Source organism: Aotus nancymaae, unplaced genomic scaffold, assembly GCF_030222135.1.
Source record: "Aotus nancymaae isolate 86718 unplaced genomic scaffold, 86718_ANA_hifiasm-v0.15.2.pri h1tg000033l, whole genome shotgun sequence".
NCBI classification, from domain to species: Eukaryota; Metazoa; Chordata; class Mammalia; order Primates; family Aotidae; genus Aotus; species Aotus nancymaae.
Window position 1 is genome coordinate 52,459,227 of NW_026988447.1, and position 21,835 is coordinate 52,481,061.

At 37.9% G+C, this 21,835-nt stretch overlaps 1 protein-coding gene across 28 annotated transcripts in view; it reads right to left on the reverse strand.

Annotated features, from left to right (window-relative positions):
* ANK2 (ankyrin 2) overlaps nucleotides 1-21,835 on the reverse strand; it is a 678,679-nt gene that overhangs the window by 336,428 nt on the left and 320,416 nt on the right. For 4 of the 28 annotated variants that reach the window (XM_064383961.1, XM_064383967.1, XM_064383954.1 and 1 more), the window contains exon 1: nucleotides 3,686-4,085. The exons of 22 other annotated variants lie outside the window; for them this stretch is intronic. In XM_064383961.1, coding sequence (XP_064240031.1) covers nucleotides 3,686-3,769 — 84 coding nt within the window. In that variant the 5' untranslated portion in view covers nucleotides 3,770-4,085. Of the gene's footprint in view, nucleotides 1-3,685; nucleotides 4,086-21,835 lie in introns of those variants that run through there. 2 more of the 28 variants (XM_012473882.2, XM_012473883.2) reach the window with 2 other exon arrangements.

Sequence of the window (21,835 nt, forward strand, 5' to 3'; positions counted from 1 at the left end):
TTTACATAGCTCCCAATACATCTTTTTAGTCCAGGATTCCAGCTGAGAATTAGAATCGTTCCTATTTCTTCGCCATTGAACCACCACTAGAACATCAATCCCAAATCTGCGCCTGGGGCAATATCAGTTAGTATGAAATATCTTGGCCCTAAGAAAATTTCGTTGAAGTATCAGATGAAGGTTTTCATGACACTTTAGCAACATGACTATCTACCGTTTATTTTCTTTGGGTAATAAAAAGTATCCAATAATAAACCAGTCTTTCTCTCTCCAAAGATATCTTTGTGTTCAAGCTTGAGAATGAGAAAAGCAGCCACTGACCCACAGGAGCTGGCCTGGTTCTATCAGCTAGGCCTCAGTGTTCTCCTGTTGAACACGAAAAATTTCTCAAAGCATCAACATCAGACAAGGCCACTCTGACCATGACAGAGTAAAACAAAAACAGCACCACTCCCTTATCATGTCTTAACACAGACAAAACAAGGACGTTGTCTGAGCCACGAAATACCAAACATCTCCATCTCTTGCCAGATGAGATTGCCGCTTCCTTACAACCAAAGCTTTAGTAACCCTCTAGCCTCTTCTCCTGTAGATAAGACTTACTGGGATACACAATCGTATAATTGTTCCTGCTTTGTGGGAATACCCCATCCAGAGTGAGTCACCACTCTCTTGAACCCTCTTTCAAATTTCTCGACCAAAGCCCGTATCCTATGCATTCTTCCTGGCACCCGCTTACTGAGATGCCCCATGGTTCCCCATGATTTGTATCCTCCTCATGGCAATGAGTCACAAACCCTTCGTGTTCAACCACCAGTGTACTCCTTGTGGTTTCTGAGTGGAGAGCATTGACAAGCTCACTTACTGAAGCCAAAATAGACATTCTTAAGTAAAGCTCAAAGAATTTCTATCCTCAACACACTCGGTAAAATTCTGACATAAATAAATTCCTCCTTGAGCTTATTTTCTCACATCGTAGGTCTTGTGGCAAAAGACCCTTTAGCTCTGTCCCTCAGAAGAGCTACTTTTGGGAGGTACAGAATAAACAAGTAAATTACAGCCCATCTGTTATGCATTTACTAGAGATAGAGGCATGATTTCAAGGAATATGATTCAGTAGGATGGATCTACACCCAGGCCATAGTGAGCTTGGTGGTCCATAATCCTGGATGCTTAAGTAGAATCCCACAGCAGATTCAATGTAAACCTCCAGTAGAAAAACAAACAATTGAATTGAAGTGATGTGACATTGACTTTACTCCAATTTTTGCTTTCTCAGGTTTTATGCTTATTAGGGATACTTATCTCTTTATTATTAATTTCCTCATCAAGACACAATTAATGGTCTAGTGTTTAAATATGAAAATGTAAGTTTCCTGCTGTGCAAAATGATGTGAACCAATAACGTAAAGACCTAAAGTACATTTATGTAAATCTCAATGATTTGTATGAGGTAAAAAAGTTTCCAATTATAGCATATGACTTTTGACATTTTGAAAAATGACTACTAACCTTTGCAAAGCACCAATATTGGATTCTGTCATTTCTGCCTCTCTCAAAAGTATAAACAGATTTTTCTCTTAAAAGGTTTATTGCAATAAACAAATTCCATTTAAGAAAATAACACCTGAAAGTTATTGCCATTGACTATATGTTTTAAATACTGTTCAAAGAATTATATATACATTATTTCTAATCCTCACGAAATACTCTATGTATAATTATTCTCATTTTATAGATGAATCCCTGGATGAAATTAAATTATGTGCTCTAAACACACAAAATTAAAGGGTAGAACTGAGATTCAGACCCACTTATGTCTGACTGACTAGGCAAGCTGAGGGATGTGTGTGTTTTGTGTGTTTATCTGTGTTTGTCTCCCAATCTATTATGTAATTAGCATTTTTTTTTCAAGAGCAATTTCTTTTAGGTGAAACTACTTTTAACACTCAATATTCATGGTGCTTTAACACACACATTCAAAACTTGCTGTTTCATTTTGGATGTAAGTTTGGAAAAAGACTTACTCCTAAAATAAATTTGTTTGAGAAAATTCAGCTTAAAGGTATGATAGTTATTACATAGGATGATTTTGTTGTCTCTACCCCCTCAAATACTTTAAAATGGCTTTGGTCATGTGAAGTTAGTATCATCACTCTGAGCTCAAAATCTCAAGATTCATTCTCTACCCCTTTAATAGTCCTCAGTATATTGTGTCTAAAGCAGCACAGGGACTTTAGAGAGAAAATATGGGATTTTAAAATGATAATGTGAATTAAAACAAAAATTCCTTTTTCTTTCTTTTTCCCCTTCTTGCTTGCTCTCTCTCTGTCTCCTCTATTTTCTTTTTCTTTTTTTTTTTAATGTTGGTCAATTAGCTAACACTCTATAAAAATGCCCTTGAGGTCTAGGGGATCTAGATCTGCTTAGGTACAAAAGGAAAAGGACATTCTACAATGTTCCTGCCTGCCCTGAATTATCCTTTTGCCTTTTATCAGATTGCATCACTATCTCTATGCTATGATTAAAAAATCATCACATGCTTGTTTTTATCAAATTGCATGATACCATACAAATATACTACTCTCTTGTTTGCTGATACAATGATCTTTTAGATATCAGAGGTTGCAAATTACTTAGGATGTTTAGATTATAAGACATTTAGTACACTAGACATCTAGAATTTTGAAACAGTGTAACTTCATTAGCAAAATGAAAAACATTCATTTGTTCTTATTATTTTTGTAATCTGCTTATTCAAAATCCAAACATTAGAATCATATCTAATATCCTGCCCATATTATTGCTCCAGGAAATAAATGCATTTTAGGAGAATTTATAAAGCATCTCTTTCAGAGGTGAGGCTCAGGGAAGCTCTGCGAGGCTGCAACAGTTTAGCAGAAGGAGTCAGGCCATAAAGAAAGAAGTGCTGGCATTGGGTGGGGCTGAATAGTTTGCATCTTTTCCCACTGTTTCTCGATGCTATCATTTCCATGAAAATCGAGGGTGTGGGAATGCATGCCACAGAAAGAAATCCTACCAACTGCTTTATGTGTCCCAGAGCCCCCACCCCATAATATCTTGAGCTGTTTTTCTTAATCATTGAAAGAGCTATCACACTAACGTCTGGGAAAACTGCAGAGGAGCTAAGCAAGCCAAAGAAATATCATGCTGGGGATATTTCTCCTGTCACAGCAGTCTTTTCTCCTTAGGAGGAATACAGTTAGCATGAAACCAAAAGGCATTTGCTGTCTAGCCATCTCAGGATCATCACAGAGCAAATGCATCTAGCCAAAAATCTGCCTTTTGCTTCACAATCCACCTTGCTTCACGCTATTCCTTTTAAATTCTAAAAATAAAATGACTCTCTCTCTCTACCCAGTTAACACCAGAAGTACCCATCAGTGGCCACAGTCGTCCTCAGTAATCCACATGCGGAACACACCTTATCTCTATTCACTTCACCATGCTCCAGTCAGTGTATCCATTATGAGCCATGGCTCCTCTACTATTCTCAAAAAGCAGCAGTTTGCACCTGCCTCTTTAAAAAGCAAGGCTTGGCACTGTTATCGTCTACAGTTACTCATAACGCTCCACGGTTTCCATAGCCTCGCTGATATTACACACTCACACATGCACACACATACATATTTATACATAGACGTTCCTAATTCCAGTGATTTACCTTCTTGGGTCTTTTTCTCCTCTGACTACTGCCATTGAACTTCTCTCCACTGTCGCTTTTCTGAGCTGCATCTTCGTTCATCATTTTGAACAGTTCGGAAAGAAAATATCTCTGCCATCAAACCGTGCCGCCTGTACAGACCACTAGCGAGTATGCACTTACTGGAGGAAAGCAGGAGGAGGAGGAGGGGTGGGGAAGGGGCGCGCACTGGGAGGGTAAGGACGGTGACGTTGCCATGGCAGCAGCTGCCACAACTGTTTATCTGACTGCATTGTTAAATCTGATTCAACCAATTACCATCAGGAACAGGCTACAATGAAGAAAGCCTTGAAAAAAGAATGCCAGGGACTCGAGTGATTTGGGGACTCTGCTGGTTGGTTTCTGACACACCCTTGATAGGATCAGCTCTCAACGCACACACAAAACCTGCACTCAATTTTCTTCCTACAGGTACTTCAAGACGGAACAGATACAATACATAATGAGAAAACTATAACATTCTAAAATGTGTCTCTGAACCTGAAGAGGTACATTTTAGCTGGTCAAGAGCTACTTAAGGAAAAGGATTGGCTATTAATATCCTACAGTGACTGTAAGAAAGCTATGATTTTCAGATGTTATTCACTTGGTTTAAAATATAATCTTTTAAAACTACACTCAAGGATGACTTCTGTCATAAAGCCTTGAGAACAGCTTCTCCAGCCTCCAGGTAACCCAGACCACTCTCTTCTCTTGTGCCTCCTCTTTCCAGTGTAAGCTTCTGACAGAGCACCTGTTACGACGTATTACACAACTGCACAAATACCTAGCCATCTTTTCTTGATAGGCCAAGAGCTTTAGGTCAGGGGTGCATGTGTGTGTTTGGGTTAGGGGAGAAGTGAATTTCCCAAAACCAAGCATGATCCAATGGCACATTAAAGGCAGTTAATCAAGGTTTGTTAAATATATAAGACACTATCGGTAATATAAACATAAAAAAACTAATGGAGTTACAGTATTTTATAACTGATCTCAAAACTTTTATTAACCTAATGATGTCCACTGACTGATGAATGGAACGCAATCCCTCCTCTCAAGGGGTATATACTATCAAGTTCCAGAATTCTTCTTGATTAAAAAAAAGTTTGTTTTTACAACAAGAAACCCAAATTCACTTGTGGCCATACTTGCATATTTAAAAATATTAACTTGCAGATGCAACCAGAGCCTAATATACTTTGTACAAACGTACATATGTATTTTCTAAACACCCTTATTCCCAGAAAATGAACATAAAGTATAATACACTGCATACTTAGAAGTGAAAATAGAGTAAGGATTAAACCAACTAGATAGTGTATATAAATGCACTTTGAAATTGGAAGGTGCCTATGCAAATGTGTTACTATTGCTAACCTTATTATTATTACAAAAATAGACAGTTTTCAACTCTGAAAAGTGTAACTTAAGAAATACTTATGTGAAAATGACTGCAGCATTTGAGAACTCACCTTTCCATCAGACACAGTAACAAAAATTCACCTTTTTTTCCCCATTGCTGTTAGGATCGCTCTTTCTCTCTGCCTTACCACCTAAAGGCCCCCCTCCACATCCTCATCTAGAGTCAACCCTGTTTTGCTGCCCCTCACTCCCTCCACCCTCCTCCTGTTTCAGCAGACCCATTCCACCAATGCTGTTTTCTCACCATGGCCTCAGTGGTACCTTGGATCACACAGCCAGGTCAGAGACAAAGGTTCTCTTTTTTTGAAACAAAACCCCAAAGAACTTCTATAGAAGCCTCCAGAAGCCCAACTCCCACTGTTTTCAGAGCCCCCACCGAAATCCCCATGCCACCTCCTACTCCCCGTAACACTTGCTCACCCAAGCCCTCACTCATTCCCTCATCTCATCCCATTAGGTGCCCCTTTCTTGACCTTTCTTGGGAGTAGCCTCAGCTTGGACACTGGATTCAGTTACTCAATAAATATTTATTGAATGCCTCTCATGTGCCAGGAACCGAGCACTAGAGGCACACTGCCCTAACTACAGCGGCTATCATGGTAAAGAAAACAGGCAACGTTTTTGCAGTCATCGTGCTTATATTCTAATAGTGGAACTAGTTGGTAAACAAACATAATAGGGACAAATGCTATGGAGGAAAAAGTAGAATAAGTAGTGACGAGAGACACATGTTACTGTGCTTAGCACATAAGGTGCTAAGGAATGCTCTTTAGAAAAAGAAAAGAAAAAAAAGAAAGATGATTGGATCGCTCCACTGAACAGCCTCAGTGAAAGAGGAAGACTCCATCTCAAAAAAGAAAAAAAAAGATGATTTTCACACAACTGGAACATGTTTCTTTTAGAATATTCACAAAAGTATTATGAAGAACTACTATTGGTGAGCTGTGTTCACAAAGGAATGTATTCCAGTATACCTACACATAAAGTCCTGTCTGTATAGGACAAGACAGGAAGGGGAGGATGAGCTATCCAGTGGTTCTCAAAGTGGGGGTGCCAAGGTCACCATAACCTTTTCAGAGGCTCCTCAAGGTCAAAACTGTTTGATAAGAATGTCAAGATGTTACTCGGCATTATAAATATCATTGTCCCATGAGTGTGTAGGGTGTAGTCAATATGAACTGTGACATCACAACCAACTCAACTGACTGAATACAGAAACAGATATGAGAATCAAGCTCTCTTCTCTTAAGCCAGATATTAAAGATATTGGTAAAAAGGTAAAACAATGCCATTCTGCTTCCTCATTATTGTTGTTGGGGAAAATAAAATTATTTTGCATTAAAAAAAAAAAAGGAATGCTCTTTAGAAATCTGAATGAAGGAACCAAGCCAAGCAATTATCTGAAGGAAGAATATTATAGGTAAAGAGAATAGCAGTTCAAAGGTCCTGAGATGGGAACTTCTTGGCAAAAATGTTGAGGAAACTATTATACTATGAAAAGAAGAAAAGAAGCAAAATGGAAGACCTTCATAGTAACTGGATCTATAGGAGAGAGATGCTATTAACACTCTTCTTTGTCAACTAAAGTCTGAACATGTTTTTCAGTCAATGGGTTTGGTAGCCTAATTAGTAATAGAATCATTGCTTTTACAGCACCTCTGCAATGCAAATTGAAAATAATGTACTTCACATTTCAACAGTTTATGAATTAGTAATTTCTGATTATGTTCAGACAACCTTTGTAACAATGCCTCCTCTGTCAACATACAAACATACAGTGCTCAGTTTGACAGTTTGCTATAACCTTCTGGCTGCTTGATGTATATCTTAGTGTGTTGGTGCTGCTGTAACAAAATACCTGAGATGAGGTAATTTATAAATAATAGAAATTTATTTGTCACAGTTCTGAGGCTGGGAAGTACTAAGATCAAGGCACCGGCAGGCAAAGTGTCTGGTAAGGGCCAGGTCTCTGCTTCACAGATGTCATACCAAACACTGTCCTCACATGGCAGAAGGAAAGAAAAGCAAAAAGGGCCTACCTCGTTCCCTCCAGCCCTTTTTTGGTTTGTTTTTTTGTTTTTGTTTTTTTGGGTTTGTTTTTTTTTTTTTTTTGAGACGGAGTCTCACTATCGCCCAGGCTGGAGTGCAGTGGCGCAATCTTAGCTCACTGCAACCTCCGCCTCCTGGGTTCAAGCGATTCCCCTGCCTCAGCCTCCTGAGTAGCTGGGAGTACAGGCACACCCCTCCAGCCCTTTTATAAGGTCATTTATCCCACTCATGAGGGCTCTGTCCTCATGACTTAATCACCTCCTAAAGGCCCAATCCCCCAACACCATCACATTGGGGGTTAAGTTTCAACATGATTTTGGAGGGGATGCCAATATTCAAGCCATAGCAGTGTCATTCTGAAATATTATTTAAATTTGTATACAATGCACTTCCTGTGCAGAGTCAAAGTACTGCCCAAATACTATACAGCATAACATAGATGTAAACATCTACATTCTGTATAAAATTAAAATCCCCGCCAGTAGCTAAACAGGTGCTGGTAGTATTGTGTTGATTACAACATCAGAGGGAAAATATCTCTCTATAGAAAATGTCAACAAGATGTTATAAATGTTTGGCAGTCACTTTCTTTTTCTGAAAGCTTCCCATCAATTTCTTTGTGCCTGTCTGCCAAGTATTCTTCACTTTCTATCCTAATAGTATATTTTCCAGTGGGCATGTCTCTAACTGGACTCTAAGCTCCTTGAGGGCAGGATTACTATCTATCTTGGCATGCCACACGAAGCCTACTGCAGTGCATGGCATATAATAGGGGTCTAGGAGCTATTTTTAAATGCAATAAGGAATTATTTTAAGTATGTACTACAAGTTTTTACTGCTAGTTAGACATCTAAAAGATTATTTATTTCTTAGATTTTTCTTTCTCTTTATGTACTTCTGATATCTAATAACTAGATATAATTTTAAATAAGATTTCTACAGATATTTGAGAAAATGGAGCTGCTGCAGACACAATAGCAATGATGATAATACCTTACATTTGCATTTTATAATTCCTAAAGCTCTTTTGGCTCCTAGAACGGAAGCTCCATAAGAACAGAGATCTTTGTTGTTCTCATTGATATATTTCAAGCACCTATAAGAGTGCCAGCATATGACAGACACTCAATAAGTACTAAGTGATTTTATGGGATTATCATAACCACACAAGAGGTTAGTGTCAATCACAGTACAGGTGAGAAAACTGAAATAAAAAGTGGGTTTGGTGACTTGTCCAAAGTAAGAAAGTTAATAAGATCATAGAGCTTAAGTTCCTCAGATTTGAAGGCTGTTGTTCTTTTATTAAATCATGGCTGGCTTCAGTGAAAAGCAGCCACTTAATAAAGTATAAGATGGGCAAAGACTAAGATGGAAAATGCCAGGAGCAGAAACCACTGTCAGATAACAATGACTCAAGTAGAAATATGAAGATGTCTTTATTGGTTTTATGTTAAGCATATTTTATAGGCATGGAGTTTTAGAGGTGATTATTCTAATTTTCATATGCCTATTCTATTTTATTAAACTATTAGAGTTAATAGTATTATAAGCTCTAACATACTATTTAAATTCATAACATTATTTGAGTGGGGTAAAATTTCCTTAAGCATAAGTCTTTATGTCTTAGAGGTAGATTATTTCCATTTGTGAGTCAGAGTTGTCTGTTGTTACAAACACATTTTTTCACAGAAACAATATTTAAAAATCTCCAAAGCCCTTGAAAGACTTTCCCACTCACTATTACTTCTAGTAGATAATCTTAACAACTTAGCAAAGATCCAACAGGGGACACCAAACCATTTTTCTTTTCCTTTTGGGCACATAGCTAGACAACTGTTGTGGGTTGGACTGTGTCCCTCTAAAAGATACGTTCAAGTCCTAATAGCTAGCACCTGTAAATATGACCTTATTTGGAAGTAGGGTCTTTGCAGAAGTCATCCTGTTAAGACGAGGTCATAATGGACTACGGTGGGCTAACCCAATGACCAGGTGTCCTTATAAGAGGAGAAAAAAATTAGATGTAGAGACACACAAAAAAAAGATGGCCATGCAAAGACAGAGGCAGAAATTGGTGTGATGTAGCTACAAGGCTGGGGATGCCAAGGCCTGCCAGCAACCACTAGAAGTTAGGAAAAGGCAGAGGAATATCCTTCTCTAGAGCCTCCAGAAGGAATATAGCCCTGAGGACTCCTTGGTTTTGCACTTCTAGGCTTCATTACTGTGAGAGAATATGGTTCTGTTATTTTAAGCTACCCAGTCTGTACTGCTTTGCTATGGCAAACTTAGGAAACTAGTACAATCATATTTTCCATCCTCCTCTATAGTTGGTTGCAGCATTGAGATTGAGTTCTAACCTGTAGAATGTAGGTGGAAGTGTATGCCACTTTCAAGCCTAGTTAATAAACCCTCCCATGAGTAATCTCTAATTATCTGCTGGCTGAATACACAGGCAGACAAAACTTAGAAGGTGGAAGAGTAAAGATTGGAGAAAGGCTGAATCCCTGAATTACTGTGTGGAGCAGAGTCCCTCTTATTCCCCTTTTTTTATTAAACCTCTGGGACACAAGTAACTTTTTCTCATGTGAGTTTAATCACTGAGATTATGGTGTTGTTTATGAAAATAACCTATGATAACTGATCATATCTACCCTTGTTTTTAAGGTAATACATAGTTACATTTTCACTTTAAGATGTCTATTATATGACTGGCACTCTCATTGCACCAACATTCTTAGCTATTGAAGATTGATCCTATGTCCTGGATTAAAGGCACTGGTCTGGTAAGAAAGGGAACCACAAGGAATTACAGGGAGATCAGAAGAGATGAGGTGAGGAATTTTGTTTATTAGGGGTGGGTAGCAAAAAGGAATGCCCGCCAGATCTATAGAATCACAATTTCAGAGCAGCTTCTGTCCACTCTCCTTTTCCTCCTGCCTCTCTTCCTCAATAAATCCTTTGTTTCCTTTTCTGTTGCCAAAAGTTAGTGCTCTGACCATGGTGGTCTCCCTTCTTGACTCACTGAGAATGTAAACACAGAATGCTTGCCTGTCTTATAAACAAACACATGACTTTTTTGAGGTTCTCTAAGAATTCTTTTTTCTTTCTTTTTTATACTTTTGCTATCAGTGAGGAAAAGATATGGAATATAAAGATAACAAAGAGAAAATACAGCTTCCCAAAATTCAAAATAAAAAGCCCCTGGTCAACCAGGCACAGTGGCTCATGACTTCAAGACCAGCCTAGGCAACATAGTGAGACCCTGTCTCTATTTTTTTAAAGCACCTTGTATTTGTAGGAGTGTACACAGAGTTGGGGCCAGATCTATTTCTGGGCCTGGGGACTGCTCTCCCCCAGTGCCTTCCCTGAATTACCAGGTGTCTGTCCTAGTGTTAGTCTATACTTCTTTTCTATAGAAGACCTGAAAGGACTCTATTTAACAGTTCCACCTCCTTGGAAGCTAAAATGAGGATCATGGCCCAGGCAAGAGGACTTTTTCATTTATTTCTCCCAGTTCTTAGTAGTTATACCGTCAGCATCAGCAAGAAGTACTTCCTCTCCCTCCTTGAAATCCTTTCATTCCTCTCACCTATGTCTTTCTCCTCTATATTTATTTATTCCTTTATTCATCAAACAGATTTTTGGGGGGTCACTACTATATGCTGGACCCCATGCTAGTTGCTGGGGCTTTGGCATGAACTAGATAATCTTTTTCCTTACAGAACTTACAATCTAAAGCTAGATGGTCATAGAACTAGAAATACAGTAACACCCTCTGTAAGAGATAAGGGTATTACAGAAGCATGAAACAGAGGCACCCAACCTAGTTTGAAAGAACAAGAAAAGTTTCTGAGAGAAAGTGACTTGTCAACTGAGAAGATTTGAATTGTAAACAGAAATTACCTCAATGAAAAAGAAGGTGTAAGTGGGAGTTAAAGAATCATTTGAGCAAAAGCAACAGCATTGGAGAATGCCCTCTGGTGAAAAAGACCATAAGTAACATTGGCAGAACTGAGATGAGGCCCACATAGGAGAATGGTAGCTTCCAGCCAGGCCTGCAGTAGTGACTCCATCCTAGGCCTAAAAGTATCACCAAGCATGTTTGTCCATAGACTATCAGTGTCCCATGTATATCTGTTATGGACCAAACGTTTGTGTCCCTGCAAAATTCACATGTTGAAATTCAAACCCCCAATGTGATGGTATTGGAAGACAGGGCCTTTGGGAGGTGTATTAGTCAGCTTTCTCTAGAGAAATAGAACAAATAGAATATGTAGAGATAAATAGATGAGGGGATTTATTATGAAAATTGACTCACACCACTGCAGAGCCTGAGAAGTCTCACAATAAAACATCTGCAAGCTGGAGAAGCAGGAAAGCTGGTGTTGTAATTCAAGCGAGGCCAAAGGCCTGAGAATCCAAGAACCAGGTTGAGGGTGGAGGGACTAGTGTAAGCCCTGGAGTCAGAAGGCCCAGAACTGGAAACTCTGATGTCTGAGGGCAGGAAGAGATGGATATCTCAACTGAAGAAGACAGAGAATTCACCCTTCATCTCCCTTTTTGTTCTGTCTGGACCCTCAATGGAGTAAATGGTGCCAGCCCACATTGGTGAGGGTGAATCTTCTTTACTCAGTCTACTGATTTAAATGCTAATCTCTTCTAAGAAGTATCTTCACAGACATACTCAGAAATAATGTTTACCAGCTATCTGGATATTCCTTAACCCAGTCAAGTTGACACATATAATTAATTACCTATCACAGGAAGTAATTAGGTCATAAGGGTGGACTGCTCAGGAATAAGATTAGTGACCTTAAGGAGAAACAGGAGAAAAATTATTTCTCTCTCAGTCATGTGAAGATACAATGAGAAGACAGTCATCTGCAAGCCAGGAAGCGTGCCTGGGTCCTCACCAGACACTGACTCTGCCTGCACTTTGATCTTGGACTTCTCAGTCCTCAAACCTATGAGAATTAAGTGTTGTTTAAGCTACCCAATCTATAGTATTCTGTTACAGCAGCCTAAACTAATATACTACTCATGTGTGATACCTAATCATTATTATATAACTTGTGAACCATGTAGTAAGATGGCCCTGTTAGCCTATGGAAAATATTTCCCTAAAACTAGGATGTTATATACTGGTGATATGGCTAAAAAGGGGCAGATTTTGCAACCATGTAACATACTTCCTCTGAAGTTTTGGGGAATACGTTTAGAGACAGAAGAAGCAGTCTTATGCCTATGCAAGAGAATTTGATGACCATCAAACTGAGCACATCTTTCCTGAAGAGCTGGAGAGATTTAAGAAGCCACACCCAGCAACATCCTCAGCATGATATTACCAGTTGTCCTTTGGTAAAAGTATATAATTTGTGCTTATTGCAGCACATTTAAACAAACATGGTGGGGGCACAGGAAGGTGCCAGAGATGCAGGGAGCAAAGAGCTCAATAGACCACGTTGAGGATTTGGGATTTGGACCTAAAAGCCATCAAAGCCATTTAATGGTTTAAGGAGAGAGGTGAAATGATAAAATTTGAGGTTTTTGTAAAGAGCGTTCCTTATAAAGAATTACTGAATGGGAACTAAGCAGAGAATGAATGTGATGAGAGGTATCTAAGAGTCTATAACAGCAGTCCTGGAGAGAGATGATGGTGAGGGGTGGAGAGATGCATTAGTCTGTCACCACTAAACGTGTTATATTCGCAAGTCCTGGGAGGAAGTGAGAAACAAGAAGAGGACAGTGAGAAGACATCTTGCCTAAACAGAAAGTGACCTCATCATCACCAAAGTCTCACACGGGGAAGGGCTCGCAAAGAAAAATTTGTGAAATCCATTTCATTTGACAAAGGAGGGAACAAGACCCAGGAAGATTAGGGACTGTTCTCAAGGTACCACAACTAGTTAGCATAGGGAAGACAGGATCCAGGCTACCCACTGAGTAGCCTTTACACCATGGTCATCTTCACATGGATGAACTTTAAAAGCCTTAAATCTTATCTGCTATGATTTGAAATTAAGGAGCCATAAATTCTTGCTTAAGGTGTAACAGACCACAGAGAAATGACTCCACTAAACAACTACTCCCCTCAGGGAATGATTACGGAAGGGAAGACCTTTGTGTCTGATGTAAATATGGAGTGTGTCCTTCCTGAATTGCAGCCAGCTCAACAAAGGTTTCACTGAGATGAATTTTAAAGAAGCAGCAGCAGCAATTGGTTAAGGACCTGCTTGTTTTCACTTTACACCAGTTCAATGGCGTACGGTTTACCAAGGAGGTATTTGGTTGCAAAATTTACCCTGTCCAATCTAAAAAGAGAACTTTTGGAAATCATGACATACAACTTTAGCACCTCACTTCACCTGAGACAAATATTAAATTTAGCCTAGTGATTAATTATGTCTTATTTTACCTAAATATCAGCAACAATATTTTAGATCAAATATAGAATTTCACAGAAGAATAACAAAATGTGGGTGAGTTCACCATGTACATGTTCCTGGCTAGGTCAGTTTTTTAGGACACATTATCATCTGCTTGCTCTACTATACATTCAGTCTCTAGTGATATTAGTTCTTGAAAATAGCTGTTATAATTGGGTTTTCCTGTAAATGCAAATAAATGGCACATTGGGGCACATTGTGTCCTTGACAGACATATTTTTCCAGTGTAATCTTAATTTTATGACTGTAAACATTTTCTATCTTAAACCAGTTTAAAAAAATCACTTATGGCAATTTTTTTTTTCTTTTAACAATGAAGAAAAAGGCTGAGCACATTGATAAAAAGTCAATAAATAACATAGGGTCTCCATAATTAAGTTCATTGTAAATGTAAATCATATTTTTAAAAATATGTACCCATGGTGGTAATGGAATTTGCAAGAACACAAAGAATCCCAGTGTTAGACGGTAACTTAGAAGCCATCATATCCAGCTCCTACCTCTCAACAAGTAAGAAAATTGGAACCCCCTAGGCTATGTTATCTACTCAAGTTTGCATATACTGTTAGGCACTTTGAACTAAATTCTGTTTTCTTATTCCTAATCCAGTGTTAATATATTCTAGTGGGGTGTCTTTCTGCTAAAATGAATTCAGGAAGCTTCCCTCCTCAGCAAACACATAGACCCAGCAATTGCTCAGTGCTCTAAGAGTGAGAAAAAAAAATACATAAATCATTATCCACGAGGCAGGAATGTTTCAGATGTTTCAGGCATTAAAACTAGAGCGCTGAATAAGAGAAAACAATTTGTTGCTGTTGTTGCTGTTTTGCAAAATGCTGTAAAATACCCCAAGTTAAGATCAGGCGTTACTACAACAGATTCGAAGTAGAAGAAGGCAAAGGAGGATTAACTTGGAGATGAGCCTGTTTTTCACAATGTTACCCTTTGCCAAAGGATCTCAAGAATGGTGGAAATCAATGATAATATGAACATTAAAGCTTCAAGGAGCCTTTAAACAAATAGATACAATAAAAATTGGTTGGCAAAGGAAGTCACTAGTTTGCTACCTTATCACTCTTGTGAATTAATTATTAATGACTGACCACTTAAATTCTTTCCATTTAGAAGAAAAAAAAAGTCAACAGAAAGAGTTTATTACCTATTAGTGTTCTCTAACTTCTAACTACCATTTAGTCAGGAATGGTGGTATTCTAATTACCTATTGGTATTCTAATTACCAGGAATGGTGATATTCTAATTACCTAATAGTAGTATTCTAATTGCCTATTACATAGCCTAGGGGGTTCCAATTTTCTTTTTCTTTTTTTTTTTTTTTTTGAGACGAAGTCTCACTCCTGTCCCCCAGGCTGTAGTGCAATGGCTCAATCTTGGCTCACTGCAACCTCCACCTCCCAGGTTCAAGCGATTCTTCTGCCTCAGTTTCCGAAGTAGCTGGGACTACAGGCACCCACCACAACACCCAGCTAATTTTTTTATATTTTTAGTAGAGAGAGGGTTTCATCATGTTGACCAGGATGGTCCCAAACTCCTGACCTCAGGTGATCCACCTGCCTTGGCTGGGATTACAGGTGTGAGCCACTGCACCCAGTAAGGGTGTTCCAATTTTCTTACTTGTTGAGAAGTAGGAGCTGGATAGGATGGTTTCTAAGTTACCTTCTAACATTGGGATTCTTCGTGTTCTTGTAAATTCCATTACTACCATGGGTACATATCTTTTAAAACATGATTTATATTTATAATGAACTTAAATATGTAGGCCCTAGGTTATTTGTTGACTTTTTATCAATGGTAAATTGCTTTACAAAATACCTCATAAACTTACTGTCTTAAAATAATTTTATTTTGCTCACAAATTTGTGTCAGGGATTAAGGAAGGGCTCAGCTGGCTGATTCATTCTGATCCATGTGGCATCAGCTAGGGCAGCTCGGGCTTGAGGGTCTACTCCTCCAGTGACATCCTTACTTACATACCTGGTTTCTTGGTGCTTCTTGCTCTCTCTCTCTCTTCCCATGTGGCATTTCATTCTTCAAGGCTTCTCCACATGGCTTGGGTTTTCACTGTATGGCAGTTTGAATGGAGTTGCATTCTTTTATTACAGCTGACTTCCTAGAGGCCAGGAAATGGCAAGTGCCTATTCAGTTAAAGACTCTGCCATATTTTATTGGTCTAAGCAGTTACAGGCCCCTCCAGATTCAAGGGGTGAAGAAATTGACTCCACCTCTTGTTGAGGGGTAGGTGGAAAGGTCACATTGCAGAAGAGCATATAGAATGAGAGTCATCTTAAAAAATGTACTAGGCCACAGATGGCCAGCAAGTAAAGTAGGCCAGAGAGAGAGAAAGCAGACAGGCTGACTTTGCATACTATACTACGGGGTCTTTTCCCAAAAGAACAGACTCTGCTAGCCACAACTGCAGTGTTCTGCATTCCCTGAATTGATTAAAAAAAAAAAAAAAGTTATCAATGTGAATTTCTGAAATGATTATATATTACTGGGTCAGGCTCTACTAAGTCTTTGTTGATCTTTGAAGATGAGTTTCGTGTATCTTACTTTCTGAATGTGAGTCACTGTCTAATCAATTTACAGAAATTCTTTCATATTAAACTGCAGTGCAGCTTTTTTTGAATTTTCTCTCTTTAGCCTCTCTCTTTGCACTCTCTTTGGCCCCTCCTCTTCTACATAACATCTATATGACCTCCTAACAGCCTAAAATTCTACTATACAAAAAAAAAAAGATAATTAAAAAACAAACTTAAAAATGAAACAAAAGTATATCGTAGCTTAGAACTAATTTGAGCTAATGTCTAAGAAGAGACGTGTAGTACAAACATATTTGTATGTTAGCTTCAAAGACTATACTAGGAAAATGATTAGACACATAATAGAGTTGAAACAGAATTTATTAACTTGTTAACAACATGCTACTACAGTCTACAATTTAGTCTTTAGTTCTGATTTACATAAATATTGGATATCATTTGTGCTGGGCCTTAACAAAACCTATATAGCTGACAAATTCCCTTGTTCTCTTCTATTTAGGCCTTATTTGTGTTTCTGGCTTAGAAGTAACTCTAGAACAGAAAATATCTACTTTAATTATTTAATCTGCTTAACTACCAAGAACAAATTGTGCCTTGGGCCTTGATAATGTGGTGATAATCAGACCTGGAGAGTATCCAAATCCAAGTAGGAAAAACAATCCTCCTCAAGAAATTTCATCAAGTCCTACACAAAAAAACTTGGGAACCAAAGCATGGTCAATCCTTCTATTTTGGTCACATTGACTATACAAATTACTACATAGTATCTGCTTGCCAGTTTATCTTGCATAAGTGTCAAAAAAAAAAAATAACTTTTGCCAGACTGTTAATTTGCAAAAACATTTAGAGTATAACAATAATCATACATTTAATGGTACACAGATTGAAATTGATGACAGCAACTAAGTGAAATAGTATTTCACAAATCTAATCAGTTGGGCCCTAGAATATTAATGCCACACTTAAGCTGTTCTAATTACAACTGTAGAAATCTAAGTAAAAATTTAGTTACATCCATTGCTTTACAACATTTCCAAATTTATTTATGCCTAACCAATTATAAGAATATTTCCTGGGCTCATAAATCTCTTTGCCTAGAAAATGTTGAACTGTGAAGGGGCTGAGATCTTATCCTACTTGCAGGCTAACAAGTTAGTTTGCTATAATCTTATAGATTGTGGCAGAAGATATGAGACTCAAGGGTCAGAAACAAAGAGCTATATACACCACTGCAAGCAACATTAGCATCAGCATTTTTGTGTCAGTTTCCCTGCTCCCAATTAAAGTAATGTGTACAGGCTAGAGAGCTGCCTGCACATTCAACGAGCTGTGTACCAAAGAGAAACCCTGAGTTTAGGAAGCCTGAATCTTTTATAGTGGGCATAAGTATGTGTGTACTTTGCTCCAGCGGGAACCTTTATCTATTATACTGGCTGGTAAACATCTCAGACTTTTGCTTCTCTGTGCTGCTTGCTATACCAACATCTTTGAAAAAAATAATCTAGAACAAAGACAGTCAGTGCCTCTGCTTGCAAGATGTACAGAAATGCCTGGTGGCTCATGCCTGTAATCCCAGTACTTCGGGAGGCCAAGGTTGGCGGTCATCCTGCCTCGGCCTCCCAAAGTGCTGGGATTACAAGCATGATGTCAAGAGATTGAGACCATTCTGGCCAATATGGTGAAACCCCATCTCTACTAAAAATACAAAAATTAGCTGAGTGCGGTGTCATGTGCCTGTAGTCCCAGCTACTCAGGATGCTAAAGCAGGAGAATCGCTTGAACCCAGGAGATGGTGGTTGCAGTGACCTGAGATCATGCCACTGCATTCCAGCCTGGCAAAAGAGCAAGACTTCGTCTCAAAAAAAAAAAAAAAAAAAGAAAGAAAGAAAGAAAGAAAATGCAAGAAATCTACAGAACATTATCTCAACAGAAAGTTTCTTTTATATATATATATATATTTTTTTTTTTATTGTACTTTAGATTCTGGGGTACATGTGCAGATCATGCAGAATTGTTGCATAGGTACATACATGGCAATGTGGTTTGCTGCCTCCATCACCCTGTCACCTATATCTGACATATCTCCCCATGTTATCCCTCCCCAACCTCCCTACCCCCTACTGTCCCTTCCCTAGTCCCCCTCAACAGACCCCAGTGTGTGATGCTCCCCTCCCTGTGTCTATGTGTTCTCATTGTTCAACACTCACCTATGAGTGAGAACACGCGGTGTTTTTCTTCAACAGAAAGTTTCAAAAAACATAGGTTATTTTGCAGTTGTGGTGCAAAGTGTGAATTTGCCCTTTGTCATGGTCTGAATTTAAGTGGAAACTATATGAGATTTCCTTCAAATTTCCTGCAGGCATACATATCTGTGTAGTAAGATAAACAGTTAGTTTAATTATAAACATTTCGAAGATTATCTGTAGTCTTACCCAAATCACTAGAGCATACAGTCAGAAGCAATGGCTGAAGGTCAGCACATACAGGTTTTAAGCCCCATGCTGTCATTAACTGACAACACGGCGCGCAACAAATCATATAATTTACTTGGGTCTCAGTTTCTGTATTTCTTCAAACGTGTGATTATTCTCTAGTATTTCTCCCAGATAATTTTCTTTTTTGTTTGTTTCAAGCCCTGGATGTGGCATCCAAACTCCTGATAATTTTCTACTTTTTTTTTTTTACTACTAAAAGTCCTTGAACCTATGAAGCTACATTTCAAAGTGGAAAAAATGACTCAAAGAGAGTTTAAGGAGATTAAATGGCCAATGATTCAGTATCAGACAGAATGTAATGTATCTGTCTTCGTTTTCAATTCCCTTTTCTTTTTCCACTAGAAAACACAGACATTTGAAGACATATGAGACTATGGAAACTAATTTTCTCAAGGTCAACAAATATAGTTGGAAAATAATGAAGAACAAAGAAATGCTGACAGTAATGATGCAAATTATTTAGACCTGAAAAACAGTTTTGGCAGCTGTACAAATGCTATGGCATTTTACCCATTAATTTGGACAGAAATTTTAAAAATCTACTATGTTTGAACCTCTAGTAACTTTTCCCTCTCCTCTTTCCACTTTCTTACATACAGTAAATATAACATTTTGTTTTTTCTTAGGAAATACATCTTAGGTATTCCTTCCATTCTCAATTGCTCCACCCCTTTTTCTCTCCTATCTGAATTATTTTAATCAACAGGATTTGCTATCTCCCTGCATTCATGTTTCCTCCTCCAATCTTATTTCCAGACAGTTGTATTTTTATTCTTCATTAAAAAAAAAAAGCTTTTTTGTCTTCAGCATCTTCAGAATAAAGTTGAAACATCTCCAACTATTGCTCAAATTCATCTACACATTCTTGACTTCAAGTATTTTACTTGAAGATCTATAAGAGGGATAGATAAATCAAAATACAGTATGATCAAATTTTTATTAAGGAAGAGTTATCAGAGCTTCTAAGAGGAGCATCTGTTATAGCAGCATAAACAGGTTAAGACAAAAAAAAAAAGGATCATCAAATCCTATTTTCCTGGGCTGGTGAAAAATCTCCAGATTAAAAAACACCTATTCTATTTTCTTTCATCTCCCTAAAACCTACCTGCCTCAAGTCCCAAACTGCCCATGAGGCTTTTTCCATAAATGGCAAACTATATTGAACTTTCCTTCTCTTTTGATCACTATGCCACCTCTTGTCTATATTAATCACACAAGCTAGTTCTCATTAACTGCTTAATACCCATCTGTCTTTTCTTTCCATCTGAATAAATCCAGAACTCCTGCTTCCCAACCCAGCTGCAGCATACACCAAAAAAAAAAAAAAAAAAAAAAAAAAAAAAAAAGAAACCTTTTGCTACATATCATTTTAGTCTGAGTGAAAGCCATTGTTGGTATGTTACATCTTCCACATACTCACAACATCTAGAATAGTAGAAACTCCAGTTAAAAAAAAAAAAAGGTAGATGTCAACCCAACTTAGAAAAAGGATGAGGTCCTCAAAGATTGAACACAAGATTTGTTCCTAGAAATTATATTATATATGACTTGAGTTCCTAGATAGCCCACAAAAACATTTGTTCCCTGCAAAACAGTTTTCAATTATATCTAATTATTGTTATTATATCAATTATACCTAATGAATAATTAAGTATAATTGATACAATAATATATCTATTAATAATGTCTAAACTGTTGTTTTAAACATTTCTTCCATAGGAAAATGAATTTCATACTCCAGTGGAGTTACCAAACTGCATTTCTCCATCATAGTAGCATAAGCCAGGAAGTGGAGAAAAGAGAAGGATGTCATTAAGTGGGAAAGAATCAGGTAATGTGCTCATTCTCTACATTTTACCAGAAAGATTGTCAATATTTCTTCAGCAAGCATTATTGTGCACCTGCTAAGTGTCAGCTTCTGTTCTCCTTTTTACAGATACAAAGATAATTTAGACATGATTCTTGCCCTCAAGGACATGCATAAAAATGTACTCGCCTCTCACTGAAAAAATGTGTTCCCACTTTCACTTAAACCTAGGAAAGTTAAAACCACTCCCAGGAGGTTTCTTGATATTGGCTGCAGTCTTTTCTCATCACTATTTTCTTTCCAGTAGTGCTGGTCACAGAGCAGGCAGTGTGTATTTCTTGATCAATTGAATAGATTAAAGATAAATCAAGATTACTTAGTAATTATTAGCTTAATTGAAAAACTACATCCAGTTGTAGGCTAAATAAAAATACAAACAAACAGCAGGTGCCTCTTTTTTGCCAATCTAAAGAACATTCATGACCCAGTAAAAACTTACCTTGATTTCCTATTGATATAATTGTCATCCTTAAGGATTTCCTATCACGGTTCCTATCTCAAACCATCTTCAAGGTTTTCCTATTCCAATATTTAACCCAGGTCTTCCTGGGAATCAGAGCTTCTTCCTCTTGAACTTTTTAGGTAATTCCCAGCAAATTACTCATTCTATTCTGCTAGCTAACTGGGCATGGCAACATACAGAAAAATGAAGCAAGCAGGAAAAGAGCAGATCTACCTACTGGGTCTGGAGACCTGGCTGGCAAGGGAGGCTCAGCCAGCAAGCCAAGGCACATTGTTAAAGATAGTTATGAATGCTCTACCTGTAATTCAAACAGCCAGGCATCTACGGTGTAGGAGTGAGGCAACGTAGGAGAGAATCAAGGCAGGTGATTACTGGCGGTTGTCAATATGGGGGTGCCAGTAACAAATGGGCAGTTAGATTAGTTAAATGGAAAATGTCTATTTGTCTTTTATCATAAAGAGTTGCAAACGTGGATGGGATTCTTTATAATATTGGATATGGGCAGTAATAACAGTGATAAATTCCATCTGACCAAGCTTGATGTTTAGATACTTCATACATATACACAAATTTCTTTCTCAAATTGTAACTATTATAAGAGAAATAAATATCTTTTCTCTAAAAATATAACTAGGCATGTGATAATAACACTAACATAGCATTTGATGTGCGAGGAGTTTTGTTTTGTTTTGAGTAGTTCCTAGATTTAATTCCCTAGAGAGCACTTTTCTCCTATCATGCTATTACAGATCTTGAGCTTTTTGGTCTGCTTTATTGGAGATATAGGACATAAGAATCCCATTCCTGGATCGACCACTAATTGGATTACAAC